At 39.6% G+C, this 22,972-nt stretch overlaps 2 protein-coding genes and 1 pseudogene across 2 annotated transcripts; 1 reads left to right on the top strand and 2 right to left on the bottom strand.

The window, feature by feature from the left end:
* Nucleotides 1–3,846: 3,846 nt before the first annotated feature.
* Nucleotides 3,847–5,515, top strand: LOC128353361 (fish-egg lectin-like). The gene is made up of 5 exons (XM_053314050.1): nucleotides 3,847–3,901; nucleotides 4,009–4,248; nucleotides 4,417–4,637; nucleotides 4,726–4,853; nucleotides 5,374–5,515. The coding sequence occupies exons 1-5, from the start codon at nucleotides 3,847–3,849 to the stop codon at nucleotides 5,513–5,515; spliced, it is 786 nt and encodes a 261-aa protein (XP_053170025.1).
* A 5,297-nt stretch (nucleotides 5,516–10,812) lies between these two features.
* LOC128353332 (fish-egg lectin-like) lies at nucleotides 10,813–12,441 on the bottom strand (annotated as a pseudogene).
* Nucleotides 12,442–19,676: 7,235 nt separating this feature from the next.
* LOC128353304 (fish-egg lectin-like) lies at nucleotides 19,677–21,202 on the bottom strand. The gene is made up of 5 exons (XM_053313996.1): nucleotides 21,148–21,202; nucleotides 20,796–21,032; nucleotides 20,472–20,692; nucleotides 20,257–20,384; nucleotides 19,677–19,818 (listed from the first exon to the last, which is right to left on the bottom strand). The coding sequence occupies exons 1-5, from the start codon at nucleotides 21,200–21,202 to the stop codon at nucleotides 19,677–19,679; spliced, it is 783 nt and encodes a 260-aa protein (XP_053169971.1).
* Nucleotides 21,203–22,972: the final 1,770 nt, after the last annotated feature.

Genomic DNA, 22,972 nt, shown 5'->3' with positions numbered 1-22,972 from the left:
AGTAGGTCTGCTTAGCTCCTTGACACAGTGTAACATTGGGCTATATAAATAGAATCGACTTGGCTAAAATCTTTCAGCTAAAGTTTACAGGTAGCGTTAGCAGCTTGCAGCAACCCCATCCACCTCAATCACAGCCATAGACTGTATAAAAGAAAAAAAGATCACAGCACATGTTGCGCTGCTTTGCTTCACTGTCTCTCATATTTTCTGAAGTTCCTGCACTGTTTGACATTTTAGAGCTGTTAAAGCTGTTTTCAGTGTTTGCCCCACAGTGAGCAACTTCTACTGAAGAGAGTAGGGCGCCATCTTGAACCTCAATATGCACTTCTTTTAATACTTACTTGATCTACGTATGGCTTAATGATTTATTTCAGTGTACACATTTACCTGAAAGACAGTGGTTTTAGGCACACGATCTTGTGCTTTAGCAACTTAGTTTAATAGAAAGCATAAAACCACCAATGCAAGCCAGGCCACATGCAGCAAATATAGGGTATTTGGCAGCATGAGACCCTGTTGAGTAAATGTGTTGAGAAAAGGGACCCCTGGCTGATGGTCCATTTCACATCATTGTTGTGCTGAATTCACTGAGCTCGGCCTCCTACAGGCTTTCCTCCATTACCCGAACATCTGTATTGTCACTGATCACCATGAAACAAGTGAATGTCTGTGACAGTTAAAAACATTTAGATTCATTTCACCACTCGCACTGCTAACATGTTGTTCAGAGACATCGGTGTTGGAGTGTGCTTAGCCATGTCCAGATGCTGTATTTGTGCTAGATGCTAAGCTACATCCTAACTCAGACATGTCTGTAATGAACTACAAAAGTTTAACAATGAACAGTTGCATTTACTGAGTGAGAGGCGCCATTGAGTCAGAAAACCCTGTAACACATCCACCACAATACAAATACAAATCTACACAAATGTTAGTTATTACCACCTTGGCACAAGACACATTTTCAAATCCATTTTTCTCTGTATAAATGAAAACACAAGGAAGTCTGTGACTGGATTACTAAGAGATGATGCATTACACAATCTGAATCATCACAGATAAATAGTGCAGATGGAAAATAAACTTGTTTGTTTTTGAGAGGTGTTCTCTATCAAATGCCCCCCTTCCTCTCTCAGTTTGAACATGAATAATAATGCTTCATATTCTCTTCGTCAGCATGATGTGCTTTGATTCCACCTGGCAAGCAAGAACACAAACAATATCAAAAGAAAACAATTTGGTGCAATTTGGCGTTGAGCCGGCCAGCCAGCTGCTTGTTAGGGTTCACATGTGAGATGTTTGGGTAATGGAAGGAAAGCCTGCAGGAGGCCGAGCTTAGCGAATTCAGCCCAACACTGTGGTGAAATGGATCATCAGCCAGGGGTCCACATTTCTCAACACATTTACTCAACAGGGTCTCAGGGTTATCTCATGTAGTTCAGTGGGCAAGCCAGTTTGGCAAATACTTCTGTGAAACATACTATGTAGACAACTGGCAAAGCCTCAAAGCAAGTAGCATACAGTTCACACATAACACGTGTGTGTCAAATGTAGATGGCATCATATTAAACCATATAATTATAACCCTCATTTCTTCATATTTATGTAATGGCTCATCTAGCCTGGATGTGATTAATGCTGGAGCCAAAACTAATGCCACAATTGGAGGAAAGAGACCAGCAATGCTGTGCCATCAATCCACCACAATCATATTCCCACTCCAACTGTCTGTAGAGGTACAACTGTAGCAAGCAGGACTAATATTAGATGCATCTGTGGACTTTAAACCACCTGCAAACAGCATTGTGACACATGGTGTGTTGTGTAGGTTATGAATTGGTGGCACTTACTTTCAAATGCAGTGTAGTTTGTCAGAGGTTAGGTAGACAGGAGTAGTGGCTTTGGAATTCTATTGGTTCAGTCCAGAAAGTTACAGAAATGCCTAGTCAGACCTGCTTTTTCCTTTATCTTTTAATAATTTGTTCACAACAGTAAGAGGTACTGTAACATGTGCATAAACAATTTTAAAGGGATAATTTGGGAAATATACCATTTCCCTATCTCATTGAGGTAATATGGAGCTAGAACCAGGAGGGGAAAGCTTAGCATAGCATGAAGACTGGAGGCAGGGTGAAAAAGCTAGCCCTGTTCCCTTCAAACCCTTCAACCTTTTTTTAATTTTTTTTTGTTAAAGATTTTTTCTTCTGGCATAGACGAGAGAGGAGGATGTGACATGCGTAAAAGGTCTGCCGGGCCAGGACTCGAACCTTTGGCTTTATCATTGCTCTGGATGAAAGGTCAAGAAACTCACCAGATTTACAACAACAATTCATAGTTTTTGTTATTATCTTATTGTTTGTAGGCTACATGTTTACTCTGCTTTCTAAATCAAAGATTGTTTTTGATTTGATAAATTAGACCTCTTAATCTATTTACTACATACAGCATGTTAAGTATTATAGAGATAAAATGTGCAAACCAGACTTCACTGCATAAACTCTGTATGACACGAAAGCAAAAATAACAGTAAGGTACAATATCTGTGGTTACAGTCAGTGCTATTGAGCTCAGGGTGTGGAAGTTACTGGGTTATTGCCACATCTTCATAGGGACATCAATTTCTCTTTCTATTCCAACAAACAATGTTGCTATAACAACAATTCCCCTTTAAAGTATGTAAAATATGCAGGGTGTATAATAGATGTTGGCAAGGTGAATATTTGAAACGAGCAGTTACAGTAAATAGTCAAAATTTCCGCATGCCGTCCAGGAACTCCTGCAAAACCAGTTAGGACGTGTAATTAAGAAATGATTTCAGCACTGTAAATATGAATACGATGAACTATATCACCTATATAGTGAAGTATGTGAATTTCTGTTGAAAATGGGTGCAATATGACTAGGGAAAACTGAGAAAAGTGTTGTAGATTCCCCTAGAACAAAGCCACTGATGGTTTATGGAATGCAGGTGCTAAGTTTAGTTTAGTTTTTTAGCAACCTGTTAGTAGAGACAAAGCTGGCATGGCATTAACAGAACAAAATGTTTTTTTCTCATTGACTTAATTAGTACCATTGTATAAGGATCATAAAACAGTGCGCCGAACTTAATGCAAACGTATTGAGAGCTGCACACCAGCTCATTTTTGTCCTTTCAGGCACCACTCCAAAAGATGAGGAAACGTGTTTTTTAGTTTGTGTTGATATCCAGAGCCTGGCAGACCTTTGCAGTTGCATGAAGAGAGATATTTGAAAACACAGAAAGTTTGATGTAATTCACATTAAGGTTCCCACATTAGAACCACAAGGATCAACCTGAAAATCTGTGCACTGGACCTTTTAATACTACTATTATAAATTGTCTGCACTTAAATATACATAATGAATGATAAGCATTTGACTGTAGTCATTCTAAAGGATGTGGTTTTAACTATTGGATGCATGTATATATATAAATGACAGAAATGAACAAAAAAAACAACAGAAACTTTTTTTGTTTTTTTTCTGCAATCATCTTCTGAATTTTTGGGCCAACAATACATTTACATTAGAAATACATGAAAAGATTTATGAATGATGCACCTGTGGCATATCTTTTTTTTAATGTTTGGGTGTCAATTATCATATCAGTACTTTCCAGTCATATAATTACTCCACATTCCCTCATAACTTCCCCGAAGTGCCTGCAGAACCAGTTTTGGCTGTAGTCAAGCACGTGGTTCAGATCTATGGACCTAGAGTATATAAGCCAGACCAACCTGATGGGACGTTGAACTCCAGCTCCACAGAGATACAGAGGTACATCCAGAGGTGCACTGCAGGGTACAGACTCCAAAACACGGAGACATCATGAAAGCTGTCGCAGCCTTTTTGCTCGTGCTATGTCACCTGGCCATCAGTCATGGTAGGTCCTGTTGTTTACAACATTTTTAAATCCAATAAAGTTATTTGTTGTAGTCATTTAAGGTGAAAATATTGGATTTTGCATCACTGATGATTTTGTCTTCACAGGCTGGACCTGCAACGAGGGTCCAAGGCTGTATAACGTCAAACAGATTGATGCTGGGCAGGGGAAAGTCGTCGCCACAACCACCAGCAATTATGCATACTTCCTCATTAATACACACTGGTACAACCTGGGCACAACTGCTAGAGTCAAGCATGTTTCGGTGGGACCTGCAGGACTGTGGGGAGTTGACACCTCGAACAAAGTCCACAAATATGTATCTGGCAAATTTCTTCCATCTACTGGTAACTATGATTCATTTTTTATCATTATTTTCACGTGATGAAATGTGATGAGTTGAATCAAGTTTACTAAATGATATAAAAGCACTCATGCAGTACTCTGCTCTGAGAGACTTACAATGTTTGCAGTATGCATTTCACACATTTATAACTAACTATGTGTGTCTACAGGTTTGACTATGACTCAGGTGGATGCTGGAGGTGATGGCCAGGTTGCTGGAATATACACCAGCTCCAACGCCGCCTACTGTCTGAGAAGTGCCACAGCATTGGCCTACAAGGGAACAGGCTCCCTCAGCTGGACTTCCATGTCAAGGGCTTTGACGTACATCAGCTGCGGCCCACTGTATGGATGCTGGGGAGTGGACTCAAGCAACCGACTTTACGTCATGGTTAGACACTGCGGCGCCAGTGAAATCTCATTATCATATAATAACATAAACTCCATTTACATAACTCTATGTATGCCTCTTCTGACAGAGAGTCACACCAACCACCTGTGGCGTGTCTGGCTGGGTGTACGTGTCAGGGATAGCTGCGAAAATGGTTGAGGTGGGGACCGATGGAAGTGTCTTTGTAGTGACTACAACAGGCAAGGTCTACCAAAGGTAAGCCTGTCGTTGCTGCAGTCTGAGAGCATTGTTTAACTCTAACCTAAAGCATTCACACAACATTCTAGTAAATACAATACGACATTTAATCTTTAATTTGGTTTAGTTTATTGTATTGTATCTTACTTATTTATTCTTTTTATTGATGTTCTTTCTATTATTTACTATCCACTGACTGCTATAATATTTCCCCACCGTGGAACTAATAAAGGAATATCTTATCTTAATTGCTGGTATCAAACATTGTATACAACTACCAGAAAAGATATAAAGAGACAGAAAATCCATGCATGAAATTCCAGCATGCTTGCTTACGAAATGAAACTGACAATAAAAATAATTACTCCTTAAGTAACATGATGCATCACTGTGATGCTGCCTGTTTCAGCTATAATAACCCTCAAGACGACTGTGTTTGAATCATTTTAAAAGTAAATCCTGTTTAAAGATAAGTAATGTCAAAAGGTGGAGAGTCTTCATAACTCATAAAATCTCATCCCATCTCCTCTCTCAACAGAATCGGGATCTACAGCAGTCGTCCACAAGGCTCAAGTTGGCGCCTCGTCTCTATGTGCATGTCCATCAAGCACCTGAGCTATGACCTGGGCACACTTTGGGTTGTGACCACAAGTGGTTTCACTATGCGATGCACACACTAATGTGTTGGCTGTCCTTGACTCCTTACTACTATGAGAATCTAAGGCTCTGGTTTAAGTGGTTTGTGGAAAATAATTGATGCTTTTGATGTTTAATGTATTATCATTTTCTCTCTAATGACTCAGGAATGCTGCACAAAACTAACTGAAAATGAAGGTCAATTCCTTGAGGGTAATGGGGCATGTTGTTAACAATTTACAAATGTAATATCCACCATGTATACTTTTATGTTGTCTTCAAAATCATAATAAAAATAAAATGATTAAATCTAATTTCTTGTGCATATTTCTTGATGAATTTAATGATCAAGCTATTGTGGGTTCATACACTAGAGAAACGGGAGGGGGGCGGGGGGACTGACATGTAACAGTATGTATTGAGAATGGGGTCACATGTTATGGCTACAAATGACTTCTACATTTTAATGACAAGCACTGAAGTATTTAAACCTACTTTGAGCACTACTGGTCATTACAAAGCCTTTTCTTTGCATTTTTGAGGCTCTTTTATATGCTTGCTCAGTTATGTATATTTCAAGACCCCCCTCTCGACATGCATCTCAAGTGGAAAGTGGAACATTAATGCGTGTGTGATTTATTCTACAATAAAAGCACAATGACTCATTTAAAATCCTCAAAATTGCATCTATTCCACAATCTATGAATATGCCAAATACGGAACCCATTTCCAGTGTCTGTGCATCCAAACATCACACTTGTAGAAGTTGAATAATGAACCGGGATTGGCTAGTGGTGATGTCACATATCTCGCTCATAAAGGAGAAACAGCTCTGAGCAGCAGCAGCCCTCAGGCCTGAGCTGGAGAGTGCACTTACTTGGCTGGACATGGGGTGGCGGTGTTGCACACCAAATCCGCAATAATGTTGTCCTTTGGAGAGGCTTCCATATGTACTGTACATTACAGTAGCGTCTGGAAGGAGCTTTGGAGGTCCTTGATAGGGGGGTTACTCTGTAAAAAAGAAAAGAAAAACAGAATTAGGGTTAATAGAACAGAAAAGAAAAATGAGCAAGGATAAATGTAAGACACCAGCCTTTAGAAACAGGTGCAGAAAGGGACAGCAAAAACAGGTGAACCTCTCTCAAAGTCCTTTTAAGTCATGTTAGACTAAGAGATGGCCTCTAATAAGAACTGGTATGATCAGGGTCCTGCAGATACGGAGTCTGGAATTGTAAGAGTTAAAGCATTACATTTGATTTGATTGTAATTATACTTGTTGATTTTATGTTATTTATCATTATTATCATCATTTCCATTTATTTTACATAAACCAACCAATCAACTAAACAATTATAGTAAAATTAATCAGCAATTGGAACTATAATGAACCTAATCATTAGTTACAGTCCTATATAAATGACTTGAAAATTAGCTCCATTTCAACCCACAACAGTAAAATCCTGCTTTTGCATTATTATATGTCTCATAATATATTATGTATGAGTACAACAGTCACATGAGACATGTGTATGTATGTATGTATGTATGTATGTATGATGTATGTATATATATATATATATATACATATATGTATATATGTGTGTGTGTGTGTGTGTATATATATACAGGTCCTTCTCAAAAAATTAGCATATTGTGATAAAGTTCATCCTTTTCCATAATGTAATGATAAAAATTAAACTTTCATATATTTTAGATTCATTACACACAACTGAAGTAGTTCAAGCCTTTTATTGTTTTAATATTGATGATTTTGGAAAAAAAGGAAAGAAAAACTCAAAATCCCTATCTCAAAAAATTAGCATATTTCATCCGACCAATAAAAGAAAAGTGTTTTTAATACAAAAAAAAGTCAACCTTCAAATAATTATGTTCAGTTATGCGCTCAATACTTGGTCGGGAATCCTTTTGCAGAAATGACTGCTTCAATGCGGCGTGGCATGGAGGCAATCAGCCTGTGGCACTGCTGAGGTGTTATGGAGTCCCAGGATGCTTCGATAGCGGCCTTAAGCTCATCCAGAGTGTTGGGTCTTGCGTCTCTCAACTTTCTCTTCACAATATCCCACAGATTCTCTATGGGTTTCAGGTCAGGAGAGTTGGCAGGCCAATTGAGCACAGTAATACCATGGTCAGTAAACCATTTACCAGTGGTTTTGGCACTGTGAGCAGGTGCCAGGTCGTGCTGAAAAATGAAATCTTCATCTCCATAAGCTTTTCAGCAGATGGAAGCATGAAGTGCTCCAAAATCTCCTGATAGTTAGCTGCATTGACCCTGCCCTTGATAAAACACAGTGGACCAACACCAGCAGCTGACATGGCACCCCAGACCATCGCTGACTGTGGGTACTTGACACTGGACTTCAGGCATTTTGGCATTTCCTTCTCCCCAGTCTTCCTCCAGACTCTGGCACCTTGATTTCCGAATGACATGCAAAATTAGCTTTCATCCGAAAAAAGTACTGTGGACCACTGAGCAACAGTCCAGTGCTGCTTCTCTGTAGCCCAGCTCAGGCGCTCCTGCCGCTGTTTCTGGTTCAAAAGTGGCTTGACCTGGGGAATGCGGCACCTGTAGCCCATTTCCTGCACACGCCTGTGCACGGTGGCTCTGGATGTTTCTACTCCAGACTCAGTCCACTGCTTCCACAGGTCCCCCAAGGTCTGGAATCGGCCCTTCTCCACAATCTTCCTCAGGGTCCGGTCACCTCTTCTCGTTGTGCAGCGTTTTCTGCCACACTTTTTCCTTCCCACAGACTTCCCACTGAGGTGCCTTGATACAGCACTCTGGGAACAGCCTATTCGTTCAGAAATTTCTTTCTGTGTCTTACCCTCTTGCTTGAGGGTGTCAATGATGGCCTTCTGGACAGCAGTCAGGTCGGCAGTCTTACCCATGATTGCGGTTTTGAGTAATGAATCAGGCTGGGAGTTTTTAAAAGCCTCAGGAATCTTTTGCAGGTGTTTAGAGTTAATTCGTTGATTCAGATGATTAGGTTAATAGCTCGTTTAGAGAACCTTTTCATGATATGCTAATTTTTTGAGATAGGGATTTTGAGTTTTTCTTTACTTTTTTTCCCAAAATCATCAATATTAAAACAATAAAAGGCTTGAACTACTTCAGTTGTGTGTAATGAATCTAAAATATATGAAAGTTAAATTTTTATCATTACATTATGGAAAAGGATGAACTTTATCACAATATGCTAATTTTTTGAGAAGGACCTGTATATATATATATATATATATATATATGTGTGTGTGTGTGTGTGTGTGTGTGTGTGTGTGTGTGTGTGTGTGTGTATATTACCCTAAAATTAAATTATAACAGATACCCTGTATGATGCCTTTTAGTGGTTTGAATATTCAGTATTCTGCTTTTTCTGTCCCCTGTTTAGAAAGCAGCAAAAGGATGCACTCAAACATGAGAAGGACTCTAGAGTCATTCAGAGGACATGAAAAAAGTGCTTTGAATAAAGCCACCATGATGTGTTGGAAAAGTTACAAAATCACTCCAACAATGATGTCTGAGCAATTTCAGTATTTCAATTTTCTGTATATTTGGTGAGAAAAAGGAAATGTGAATACTTTTAGTTGGTAGTTTTAACAGAAACTGAACTTCATTCAGTGCATGCAACATCTGAAACTATTTGATCCATTCTTCCAACTTTACAGTGTTTCATCCCATTCAACCTACCCGTGTCATTCCTCACAAATTCAAGTAATTCTATGCTGCTCTCAAGAGGCAAGAAGGTATCCTCTGGTTTCCATGCATTAAAAGAGATAAGATGCACAGTCAGTTACTGATTCAAAGAGTCTGAGACTGTGAATGTGCATCAGTCACGGCAGAGCAGTACCTGACAGACAGCAATGTGGTAAGACTTGAAATGTGATTCCTTGCTGAGCTGAGACTAATCGATACAATCTGGTAGTCACGTGCTGTGGTTGACTGTAAGGACACCATTATTATTCTAGAGGTGATAATATCAGAAAAAGTAGAAGAATAGATGATCTGATTATGAAAACTGAAATAAGACTATAACTGACAAAAAACATAATCTATAATGTTATTTCTTAATTCTTTCTTTGTCAGCAGTTGGTAAAATCATCAACTGAACTGTACAATCAGAAATCTCCAACCATTTTTATGTATTACAATTTTATGAGTACAATTCTCCGACTTTATTCTTATTAGTATTCATTTTCAATATTGCTGCAGTCCATCAGAGCAGAGTTTAAAAAGACGTTTTCACCTCTCAGGAACTGACATCAAACACAACTTTACCCTTCATTCATAAACTCACTGATTTTCTCTAAAATTCACTGTATTTCCCTTAAAAAACATGTTTTTCTTCTCGTTCCTGAGAATGGACTTTATGTATATAGCATATTCATAGATTGTGGCTTTTTTAAAAGATCGAGAAGGAATAGATACCACCTTCAGGATTTTAAAATAAATGGTAATTATACTTTTTTGTGGGGAAAAAAGACATAACTGTTCCATAAGGAGTATTTTTATATCTCCAAGGATGGATTAATACTGCCAGGGGCCCCTCCCCTAGACATTGCCAAAGCTCATGCTACAGTTCTTATTTTATTCTGATTGGATAACACTGCTGTCAGGTGGAAACCTTGTAAATCCATCTTTCATTTTGGACAAATTAGATTTCTGACTGTAATTATCAACAGAAACAGAAACAGTCAAGTCTTGTGTCATTTTGCTGTGGAGCCCGACAATAATAAAAAAAGCAGAGTTTTTATTTTTCCTATCATTTAGGGCCCCTTTCTATTCAAGGCCCACTGGGCATTTGCTCCATGTATGGTAGATCCAGCTTTTCTATCAGCATCTATCTCTTGATGCATGTCTGGAGGGGATCTTTAAATATGAGTAACTAAGCTAACGTATAAAAGAGACCCATAAGTGATCAAAGGAGGTTCAAATGCTTCAGTGCTTGTCGTTAAAATGTAGAAGTCATTTACAGCCATAACATGTGACCCCATTCTCAATACATACTGTTACATCTCAGTTTCCTCCATCCATTTTTATAACATATAAACACACATAAGCAAAATCATTACTTATTTTAATTATAATTTTGAAGACAACATAAACATATACATGGTGGATGTTACACATGTAAATTATCAACAACAATTATCCTCCAGGAACTGACCTTCATTTTCAGTTAGAGTTTTGTGCATCATTTCTGAATCATTAGAGTGATCACAATACATTAAAGCATCAATTATTTTACCCCACACCAATATATTTTAAATAGCCAAAACAAGACTAGATTCTCATAGTAGTAAGGAGTCAAGGACAGCCAACACATTAGTGTGTGCATCGCATAGTCAAACCACTTGTGGTCACAACCCAAAGTGTGCCCAGGTCATAGCTCACGTGCTTGACGGCCATGCACATAGGGACGAGGCGCCAACTTGAGCCTTGTGGACGACTGCCGGTGATGCCGACTCTGTTGAGAGAGGAGATGGATGCAGAAATCTGTGAAACCATCAACTTAAACAACTCAAACAGGATTTATATTGAACCGGGACTTTGGAATTTAAAAAAACACAGTCCTCTTGAGGGTAATTGTAGCATCATGATCATTTCTATTTTTAATTTTAATTTTGTAAGCATGCATGGATTAACTTGCCTGTCCTCACACATTTTTTTATTTATGCCTAAATGTTATTTGAATGTAATTTACTGTAGCTTTCTTTGTATCTTTTCTGGCAGTTATATTCAATCCTTGTTACCAGCAATTAGTATATGTATGCATCTTCTGCTTATTTTTATTGTCATCACAAATCACTATTGACAATTCTTTCTTCTATGTTCTTCTGTACACATGTTATAGAATCTTTTTATTTCTTCATTGATTCATTTTAGATCTTAGCATTTTATTTCTTTTTTTGGTGGGGAGGATAGATGTTTTTTTAAGCCCTTTAGGGGCTTAAAAAACAAATAAAGAATGCTCTCAGACTGCAGTAACATCAGGCTTACCTTTGGTAGACCTTGCCTGTTGGAGTCACTGCAAAGACACTTCCATCAGTCCCCACCTCAACCATTTTCGCAGTTATCCCTGACACGTACACCCAGCCAGACTTGCCACAGTTTGTTGGTGTGACTCTCTGTCATAAGAGGCATACATAGAGTTATGTGAATGGAGTTAATGTTATTATATGATAATGAGATTTCACTGGCGCTGCAGTGTCTAACCTTTGTCATGTAAATGCGGTTGTTTGAGTTCGTTCCCCAGCATCCGAACAGTGGGCCACAGCTGAAGTACTTCAAAGACCCTGAATAGCCAGTCCAGCTGGGGGAGCCTCTTCCCCTGTAGCTCAAAACCCTAAAGCCTTGTTGGAGCGACTTACTCCAGCAATATTGACATCACCTCCAGCATCCACCTGCTGCATAGTCAAACCTGTAGACACACATAGGTACATATGATGATGGTCAGATAAACCCATACAGGAAAAACTACATTTCATCACAAGAAAATAATAATAAAAAATAATCATAGTTACCAGTAGCTGGAAGAAATTTGCCAGCTACATATTTGTTGACCTTGTTTGAGGTGTCAACTGCCCACAGTCCTGCAGGTCCCACTGTGATATGCTTGATCTTATTTGTACGCAGATAGTACCAGGATGAACCAATCAGGAAATACGCTTGATTGCGCTTGGTTGTGGCGACGACTTGCCCCTGCCCAGCATCAATCTGTTTGATGTGACTCAGATTTGGAGCCTCGCCACAGGTCCAGGCTGTGAAGACAAAATCATCAGTGATGCGAGTGGATACTATATCTCCATTTTAAGAGAAGAAAAACAGTATTTTCACCTTAAATGACTACAACAAATAACTTTATTGGATTTAAAAATGTTGCAAACAACAGGACCTACCATGACTGATGGCCAGGTGACATAGCACAAGCAAAAAGGCTGCGACAGCTTTCATGATGTCTCCGTGTTTGGGAGTCTGAACCCTGCAGTGCACCTCTGGATGTACCTCTGTATCTCTGTGGAGCTGGAGTTCAACGTCCCATCAGGTTGGTCTGGCTTATATACTCTAGGTCCATAGATCTGAACCACATGCTTAACTACAGCCAAAACTGGTTCTGCAGGCACTTCAGGGAAGTTATGAGGAAATTTTGAGTAATTATAACTGGAAAGTACCGATATGATAATTGACACCCAAACATAAAAAAGAGACGCCAAAGGTGCATCATTCGTAAACCTTTTCATGTATTTCTAATGTAAATGTATTTTTGCCCCAAAAAATCAGAAGGTCCAACATTATTTATATTATTTGTTCTCTTCAAGAGTTTATCTTCTCTTCAATAAAAATGTTTGCAATGATCCATATTAAGTCCAGTGCACACCTGATTCTAATAATTAACTACTTATCAAGCTTCAGCTGCTTGATAACAAGCGTATTATTAGAATCAGGTGTGTTAGGGTGGGGAGATACCTAAACCATTGTACTTGTTATGAGGCTTTGCCAGCTGTCTGTGGTTTCACAGTAGGATTTGCCAAACTGGCATGCCCACTTAACCACATGATGTAAACCAGGTTCACAGAGTGGAACATTTTTGATAAAGGAAGAGTCTAGAGTGTCATGTGTGATGGGAAACATGACTTTTATAACAAGCTTGTGGAAGACTTACTTCTCAGACATGACCTGATACTAACACATACCTGCTGCATCATTTAAAAAACAACTTTATGTTGCCTGGAATTGTCTCCCTTTTGATGGGAATGTCATTTTGTCAGTCAATAGGTGCACCACTAGGTCTTGATCATTTCAAATTTTTTTGTCCAATATTATTTGCAAATACCTGCAAAATTAACATTTCCATCAGTTTTAGCTTGTGCTAATTTTCAAATGTCATTAGGATTAGGATGTTGACAAGCAGAGCCACAATGCTTGCATATGGTTTGGCACCTGGTGTGTGAGAAGCAGTCATACTGGAATTTGCTGGAGAAGATGTTTGCTGAGGTCACAAGTTGACTCAGCAATGTAGAAACTCACTGAATTCCTGTTTGCTCACACACTGTATGCTATGTGTTCATGTGAATATTCATTTACAAGACAAGATCCTTCTCAAACAGTGTTTAATTTATAGTGTTTCCTTATTTATTAAGTTGATTTTATTAAATTGGGTATAAGAAGTGATTTTCTTCAATTAAACAAAGATAGAACTGAAGTACTTGTCTTTGGAGCTACGGAAGAATAATTAACTTAAATCAGTGATGTTAAAAACCACAAACCAAGCCAGAAATCTAGGTATAGTCATGGACTCAGACCAGAATTTGAACAGCCTCATTAAGACAATTACAAAGTCAACCTACTATCATCTAAAGCATACTTCCCCAACCTGAGTTACTGCACACAAACACAACAGTCTCTAAAGCAGCTGAAGGCAGAGATCTGGTATGGAAGCTGGCCCGAAAAGTAGTTGATAATCAGCAACATGTCCCTGCATGGTCTGCATTCAATTCCTTCATATCGGACACTAGTTGTCCAGTAGCCAGTGTACACTACATGCCCTTCATAAGAGAATCACCCTCAGAGATGTCCACCATCTATACATCTATGATACGACTTGTGCAGCTTGCTGCAGAACTGAGACAGCACCATATTCTTGTGACTGCAGACCTTGCTATTTTTAGTAAAGCACAACAGATCTTGTGGAGCAAACCACCGTCTTTACAAGGAAATATCACAATGAGACTAGGAGGTATGCATATCACGATGGCTTACCTAGCCAGCATCGGAAAGCTCTATGGCGATGGTGGACTCTTTGACATACTAACTGAGTCATCTGTGTATGCAGACGGAACAGCTCGACAGTTGCTTCAAGGGAAACAGTTGGCAAGAGGAGTAAGGAGCATAAAGCTAGTCTCTGAGGCCCTTTTCAGGCTCTTCTGGAAAGCCACGCAATCATGGCTTGAAAAACAAGGCCAATGTGCAATGACTAAAGCACAAGAACAACTACTACAAGATATGCAGCATGCATTTCAAGGTAATAAGGCCACTGCTCAACAGCTCATTAGTGAGGTGGAGACTGAACTCTATGAGATCAACAGGAGAATTCAGACATTCACAAATGAGGGGGTTAATCAATCAGCAACATTTGGATATTGGTTGACATTCCTAAATGGTGCTGATCTGTTGCTAAGGATCCTTCGTTCAGAGCGTGAAGCTGACTTTCAACTTCACCTGAATTGCATGTGTGAGATTTTACCTTGGTTCAGAGCTGCAGGAAGGACCAATTATGCCAAGTACATGCCTGTCTATGTTGCAGAAATGAAAGCTCTTGAATATGAACAACCAGAGGCATACACATTCATGCAGGAGGGTGGATTTGTTGTTCGCCGGTCTGAGCATCGAGGCTTCAACTGTGTGCCATCTGATCAGGCACTGGAGCAAACTATCAATCAAGAAGGCAAGAGTCAGGGTGGAGTAATTGGGTTCACATTACGAAAGGGAGCACTCACAAGATGGTTGATGACAAGACATGTGACCACAGCATATGTAGATGCCATGAAAGAGCTTTGTGACACTGACAGAAAGAGCCCAAAAGGACACCAGGAACATGGAGCATCCAGAATGGACAGAGATGAGAGAGACATACAGAAGATAATGGAAACTGTGGAGCAGAAGCAGAATCCCTTTGACCTTGACAGCATTCCTGAGGAACTAATCAACATTGCAAGTGGTCAAGTAGCATCTGAGAATGTTGCAAGACAACTGTCAAGCTTCCTACAAGATGATGCAAAGCAGAATGCCATCTTTATCGAAGAACGTCTGTTAAAATCAAAAAGAACGAAGAGCTTCTGGGAGCCTGAGAAAGGAAAAAGTGTGTAACCTTCAAGGACATGAAAACATCTATTGGAGTCAGTGCATCAAAACAGGTTCACATGGACTCAAACGTGCTCTTTTGAAGGTTACTTGCTGTCTCCAAGCAGAGAGAGGTGTCCATGGAGACTGTGATGTCTCATGAGCTTGCAGCTGTACTCACCCTCTTTGTTTTATGATGATGGAAGCATGAGGAAGACAACAAAAGCTGACCTTGCTAAGAAACTGGAGTCTGTCATTGAAGATACACAGCAACTTCCTAATGTTGAAGAACCATCAGCATATATCATTGATGGCATGGCTCTTCTACAGAGTCTCCATGATTCAGGCTTTCAGACATTCAATGACCTGGGTGAGTGTGTCTGGAAAAAGATCACAATGTTAATGAGAAAGGAAGGCATCAGCTGTGTTGTTCTGGTATTTGACAGATATGAACATCAACACTCAGTCAAAGATCTTGAAAGGCAAAGAAGAGGCACCATCCAAACCAGCAGGCAAACACATATTATCACAGGACAAACAAGAGTTCCAAACTACAAGAAATATCTGAGAATTAGTGGAAACAAGGCTACTCTATGTAACTTTGTCAACTACATCATCAGCACTGGGCCAACGAGAATCTTGTCAGAGAAAACCATCATCTTGGCAGGTGGCTTTGAAAATGGCGAGGAGGTCAATAGGGTTAGCAAGTCAGGTATTGACTGTTTGACAGAACTTTACAGTGACCAGGAGGAGGCGGACACCAGGCTGTTGTTACATGTAATACACCTTGCACAGTCACATCCTCGTCTCATTGTCAAATGTGATGATACAGATGTACTGGTTTTGCTTGTGTACTATTCATGCAAAGGGATGTTTGGATCCTCAGCAGTGTTCATGCACTCTGGACATGGCCTAAAGGAAAGATTTGTCCCTGTCTATTTGATTGCTCAGAAGCTTGGGTCAGCTTTTTGTGAGTGTTTACCGGCATGTTACGCCCTCACAGGTTGTGATACCACAAGCAGCTTGTACAGAATTGGGAAGAGTACCGCCTTCTCAAGACTTAAGAACCATCTGAGTGAGTTAAAGGAAATGGCCTATTTCGGACTATCTGGAAGCCTTAAAGAAGCTTTGCCTGTGGCCAAGAAGTATGCCCTCCTACTGTATGGCCAAAAGAAAAAGAACGATGGACATCCCTGCACCAACCTGGATGAATTGAGATACATACTAGCACCTACCACAGATTCATCAGCAGAAAATCTACCCCCAACTGAGGATGCCTTTGAGCAACATGTGCAGAGAGCTTTATACCAAGCAGCAGTGTGGCGTCAGAGCCACCTGGCAAAGCCTCTTCTCTGGGATCCAGTGGGTAGAGGATGGAGACTCAGGGAAGATGGGTCCATTGAACCTGTCATGTTTCAGAAGGCACCAGCGCCCAAGGAGGTCCGTGATATCACACACCTATATTGTAAGGATAGAAACTGCAGTGAGGCAAGCAAATGCCAGTGTCTGTCAGTGGGCATATTGGAGATGGCCTACTCCTTGAATGACTAACCAAAGCATCCTATGTTCTGGTTGATGCTAAAAACACCAGGCCTGGAAGACCTGGACAATTCTAGAGGAGAGGATTCATTCCACCTCAGAGCATTTTTTTTTTTTTTTTTTGTTAGATGACAGACTTTTTGTTTGATTTGAGACAGTAATTTGATTCATAATGTGTGGAGTTAGCCTAAGTTATAGTTTTTATTAAAAGGCTCACCAAGGCCATGCAATCCTTTCTTGTGGTTTGCTATGTGTGCCCTACTCACCCATCGCTGATTTTGTCAGTACAGTACAGTATATTGCAATGCAATGCAGTATATTCTTTCAATTGGGACAGGCAGATCATACATTTTGTGATAAATGATTATGCATGGTATATTTACACATTTGTTAATAGCTGTGTGCCACCTGTGTGTTCATGGACTGGAGACTTGATAGTATTTCACAACATTTCACTTTCTTCTATTTGGGACACCACATGAAGTGACTTAAAACCTGGTTATGCATGCTACATTCACATATTTGGTATTGCTGGATTCAGCACAACCTCACCTTTCTAACAAGCCATCATATGTGTTTCTATGACAATCCATGGCAACGCAGTTACAAAGTTAATGAAAACATTTAGCATAGATATCATTTTTTTCATATCTGCCTATTTTATGAGTGTGTTCCAAGGCCTATATTCATGATATTCACACCCTACTTTTTCTAGTAGGTACAGCAACATCCTGACTACATACATGTCAATTCTTAAAGTTCTCAGAGTTTGTGTTATTAATCTGCATCAGTTTATGTGTGTTAAACCCCATACAGACAAGCTGTATTTTAGCTCTTTTTTTAGTTTTGAGGTATATAACAATATCTTAAAATTTAACCATCTTTGCAGAAAATATTTTTGGCCAAGAACACATTTCATATATGGCAGACCTTAGAGATGAGGAAAAACAATATTGCATTTAGTTCTACATCCGGTTGGAGTATGTCAAAATTTTGGGGGCATTGTCACTAGCCTACATGTCTTAGCAGAAAATCTTCATGCACACCTTCTCGAACTCTCCGATCCTCCTCTGCCGACCAGCTCTTCGCCCTATCTGCCAACTTAACCACCATGGGGTCAAGAGCTTTCAGCCAATCTGCCCCCCACCTTTGGAACTCTCTCCCACCTGACATTCGCACTTCTGACTCTGTCTCCACCTTTAAATCCCGCCTGAAAACGCACCTATTCAGAGTGGCCTACTCTGTCTCCCACTAACTATGCAATCTTCATTCTTGTTTATTTATTGTACTAATGCACTTTGTAGTCACATTCATATTTATTCTTTATCTTTGCACTAAATGTATGATTTATATTGTTTGATGTACTGTTGTTGTGTAATATGTGCCTTGTAAGGTGACCTTGAGTGCTTTGAAAGGCGCCTTTAAATAAAATGCATTATTATTATTATTCATCATCAGTGGACTCGACTACTGTAAGTGTCTTTGCAGCTGAAGCTGATTCAGAACGCTGCTGCTGCTTGAGTCCTCACTAAGACTAAGAAAGTGGATCATATCACTCCAGTTCTCAGATCTTAACACTGGCTTCTTGTCTGTCAATTAATTGATTTCAAAACACTGCTATCAGTTTATAAGTACTGAATGGTTTAGGACCAAAATACATTTCCAATCTGTTGCTTCATTATGAACCATCAAGAGTTCTCAGGTGGTCTGGGACAGGTCTACGTTCTGTCCCCAGAGTCTGCTGCAACTATTACTACTATTAACTTATTTTAGATCAAGGCTGAAGACTTTTCTGTTTGCCACCATCTTCTTATTAAACCAACCTTAAGGCTTTTAATTCATTTTTTGTACTATACTGTGACTGTAACCCCACCTGTTTTATTCTATTTAAGCTTATTTTTATTATTTTCACTCTTTTTCATTGTATTTAAGGTAAAGGTAATTTATTATGTCACACATACAGTTGTACGGTGAGATTCAGACTCTGCATTTAACCCATCCTACATTAGGAGTAGTGGTCAGCTACTATACAGTGCTAGGGTACCAACTCCAGTTCCATTTCATTACCTTGGTCACTGGCACTGACAGGAGCACCAACCTAACACCTTACCTTATGTTGCTTTTACGTTTTGTCTGGATACCTTTTATGTTTTATATAAAGCAATTTCAATGTCCTTGTTGTTTAATGTGCTATACAAATACAAAAAACTTGCTTTGCATATATCTTCACATCCATTAGCCTGACAGGTCATATTTACTCATTTAAAGTGTTAAAGAAAATAGAATGTGGACCTTATCTGTTATAGTTAATAGCAAACCATTAAGTATCACAAAAAGATGGTAAAGGTCAGTGTAATGGACTCAGACAAATCTTTTCTAAATAAGTAAATAACTACCAGGAAGGAAATGAGGCACAGAGCACTCTCATACTGTTCGGGTGTCATATCTATTTGAGACACTGCCAGTGAACAAGAAGAAATGAAGTATAACTGGCATTTGGGTGCCAAATGTTGGACGGATTATATGAGTAACTAACACACAGAAGCAAAATCATTACTTATTTTAATTATAATTTTGAAGACAACATAAACATATACATGGTGGATGTTACACATGTAAATTATCAACAACAATTATCCTCCAGGAACTGACCTTCATTTTCAGTTAGAGTTTTGTGCATCATTTCTGAATCATTAGAGTGATCACAATACATTAAAGCATCAATTATTTTACCCCACACCAATATATTTTAAATAGCCAAAACAAGACTAGATTCTCATAGTAGTAAGGAGTCAGGGACAGCCAACACATTAGTGTGTGCATCGCATAGTCAAACCACTTGTGGTCACAACCCAAAGTGTGCCCAGGTCATAGCTCACGTGCTTGATGGCCATGCACATAGGGACGAGGCGCCAACCTGAGCCTTGTGGACGACTGCCGGTGATGCCGACTCTGTTGAGAGAGGAGATGGATGCAGAAATCTGTGAAACCATCAACTTAAACAACTCAAACAGGATTTATATTGAACCCAGACTTTTTAACTTTTTCATTTTGTAAGCATGCATAGATTAACTTGCCTGTCCTCACACATTTTTTTTTAATTTATGCCTAAAGGTTATTTGAATGTAATTTACTGTAGCTTTCTTTCTCTTTGTATCTTTTCTGGCAGTTATATTCAATCCTTGTTACCAGCAATTAGTATATGTATGCATCTTCTGCTTATTTTTATTGTCATCACAAATCACAATGACCACAATCATTGCATTTTATTTCTTTTTGGGGGGGGGGGGGGGGTGAATGTTTTTTAAGCCCTTTAGGGGAACCACCACTGCATTGTTTCCATGCACACAAATAAAGAATGCTCTCAGACTGCAGGAACATCAGGCTTACCTTTGGTAGACCTTGCCTGTTGTAGTCACTGCAAAGACACTTCCATCGGTCCCCACCTCAATCACTTTCACAGCTAACCCTGACACGTGCAACCAGCCAGACATGCCACAGTTTGTCGTTGTAATTTTCTGTCATAAGAAGCATACATAGAGTTGTGTGAACAGGGTTAATGTTAAAAAGGAGTATGGGATTTCACTAGCGCTGCAGTGTCTAACCTTTGTCATGTAAACCTGGTTGTGTGAGTTCGTTCCCCAGCATCCGAACAGTGGGCCACAGCTGAAGTACTTCAAAGACCCTGAAAAGGTAGTCCAGCTGGGGGAGCTTCTTCCCCTGTAGCTCAAAGTCCTAAAAGTTGTCAGACAATAGGGCTTTTTGGAGGGACTTACTCCAGCAATATTGACATCACCTCCAGCATCCACCTGCTGCATAGCCAAACCTTTAGACACACATAGGTACATATGATGATGGTCAGATAAACACATACAGGAAAAAATACATTTCATCACAAGAAAATAATAATACAAAATAATCATAGTTACCAGTAGCTGGAAGAAATTTGCCAGCTACATATTTGTTGACCTTGTTTGAGGTGTCAACTGCCCACAGTCCTGCAGGTCCCACTGTGATATGCTTGATCTTATTTGTACGCAGATATTGCCAGTATGGACCAACCAGGAAATATGCATAATTGTGGTTGGTTGTGGCGACGACTTGCCCCTGCCCAGCATCAATCTGTCTGATATTACTCAACCTTGGAGCCCCGCCACAGTTCCAGGCTGTGAAGACAAAATCATCAGTGATGCGAGTGGATACTGTATCTCCATTTTAAGAGAAAGAATCCAGTATTTCCACCTTAAATGACTACAACAAATAACTTTGGGATTTACCTACCATGACTGATGGCCAGGTGACATAGCACAAGCAAAAAGGCTGTGACAGCTTTCATGATGTCTCCGTGTTTGGGAGTCTGTACCCTGCAGTGCACCTCTGGATGTACCTCTGTATCTCTGTGGAGCTGGAGTCCAACGTCCCATCAGGTTGGTCTGGCTTATGTACTCTAGGTCCATAGATCTGATCGACATGCTTAACTACAGCCAAAACTGGTTCTGCAGGCACTTCGGGGAAGTTATGAGGAAATTTTGAGTATTATATGCCTGGAAAGTACTGATATGATCATTGACACCCAAACAAAAAAAAAGATATGCCACAGGTGCATCATTCATAAACCTTTTAATGTATTTTTAATGTAAATGTATTATTGCCCCAAAAATCAGAAGATACAACATTATATATATTATTTGTTCTCTTCAAGAGTTTATCTTTTCTTCAATAAAAGACATGCATCCAATAGTTAAAACCGCAGCCTTTAGAATGGTAACAGACAAATGCTCATCATTCATTATGTATATTAAAGTGTGGACATATAGCCAATTTATAAAAGTAGTATTAAAAGGGCCAATGCACCAATTTTCAAATATATCCCTATGTGATCTCTAATGTGGGAAGTACCTTCATATGACATGACTTATATGACATTAAAGTTTCTATGTTTTCAAATATCCCTCTTCAGATGATGCATTTCACTCTAGATATCAACAGAGCAAAATGGAGTGGTGCCAACAAGGACTCTGAACTCAGGGACAAAAATGAGCTGGTGTGCAGCTCTCAATATGTTTGCAATTATCCACATTAAGTCCGGTGCACACCTGATTCTAATAATTAACTACTTATCAAGCTTCACCTGCTTGATAACAAGCGTATTATTAAAATCAGGTGTCTTAGGCTACGTTCACACTGCAGGCCTTAATGCTCTATTGCGATTTTTTGTTTGGCTGGTCATATTACACTTTTAAATGTGGCCTGTCTGCAGACTGCGATGTGAACAGCTCACGCTTCTGAAGTGACCCGCATGCTCAGTTGATCATTAATGACGTCACATACAGAACGGTGTGCATATGTGCATATGTATTCGATTCATAGGCTACGTTCACACCACAGTTAAAAGTGACCTGAATCCGATTTGTTCGCTCAAATGTGACGCATATCTGATTTGTTTCTGACAATGTGAACAGCACAAGTCACATTGAATCTGACATTTCCAAATCTGATTCAGGCCACTTTCAAATGTGCTACTGAATCGGATACATATTGGATTTTTTTTAATGTGACCGCAATCTGAACAGTCAGGTCACATTTAATGTGGCTTTGACGTTATTCTGGAGCAACACACAGCTAATGCTCTGCATAAAGACATCATTAAAGTATTCATTTTCTCCTTTTCCTCCTTTTCAACATCACCCGCTCACAAATTTGCCGGCTGCCACCACACACTGTTTTTAGCATTAGACCATGAATGAGACTACCAGTAACTTCCCCATCTGTTGCTGTTGCCATGTTCTCTTCTGTAAAACACCGTTATGTGCGTGACGTCATTAATGATCAACTGAGCATGCGGGTCACTTCAGGAGGCCACATTTAAAAGTGTAATATGAACAGGCAAACAAAAAATCGGATTTAAGCAATAAATCGGAATTGAGCATTAAGGCCTGCAGTGTGAATGTAGCCTTAGAGTGGGGAGATACCTAAAACATGCAGGGCAGTAGCCCTCCAGGAGCAGGGTTGGTGACCACTGCTCTACGGGAAGGCGAGACAATGAGACACAGGTGCAACACATTAGGGCAGGGCAGGTTATCACACAAGCGGGAAACACATGAGG

This window comes from Scomber japonicus, chromosome 23 (genome assembly GCF_027409825.1).
Source record: "Scomber japonicus isolate fScoJap1 chromosome 23, fScoJap1.pri, whole genome shotgun sequence".
Taxonomy (NCBI): domain Eukaryota; kingdom Metazoa; phylum Chordata; class Actinopteri; order Scombriformes; family Scombridae; genus Scomber; species Scomber japonicus.
The sequence above is the reverse complement of the archived record's forward strand: the minus strand, read 5'-3'. Positions and strand labels throughout refer to the sequence as shown.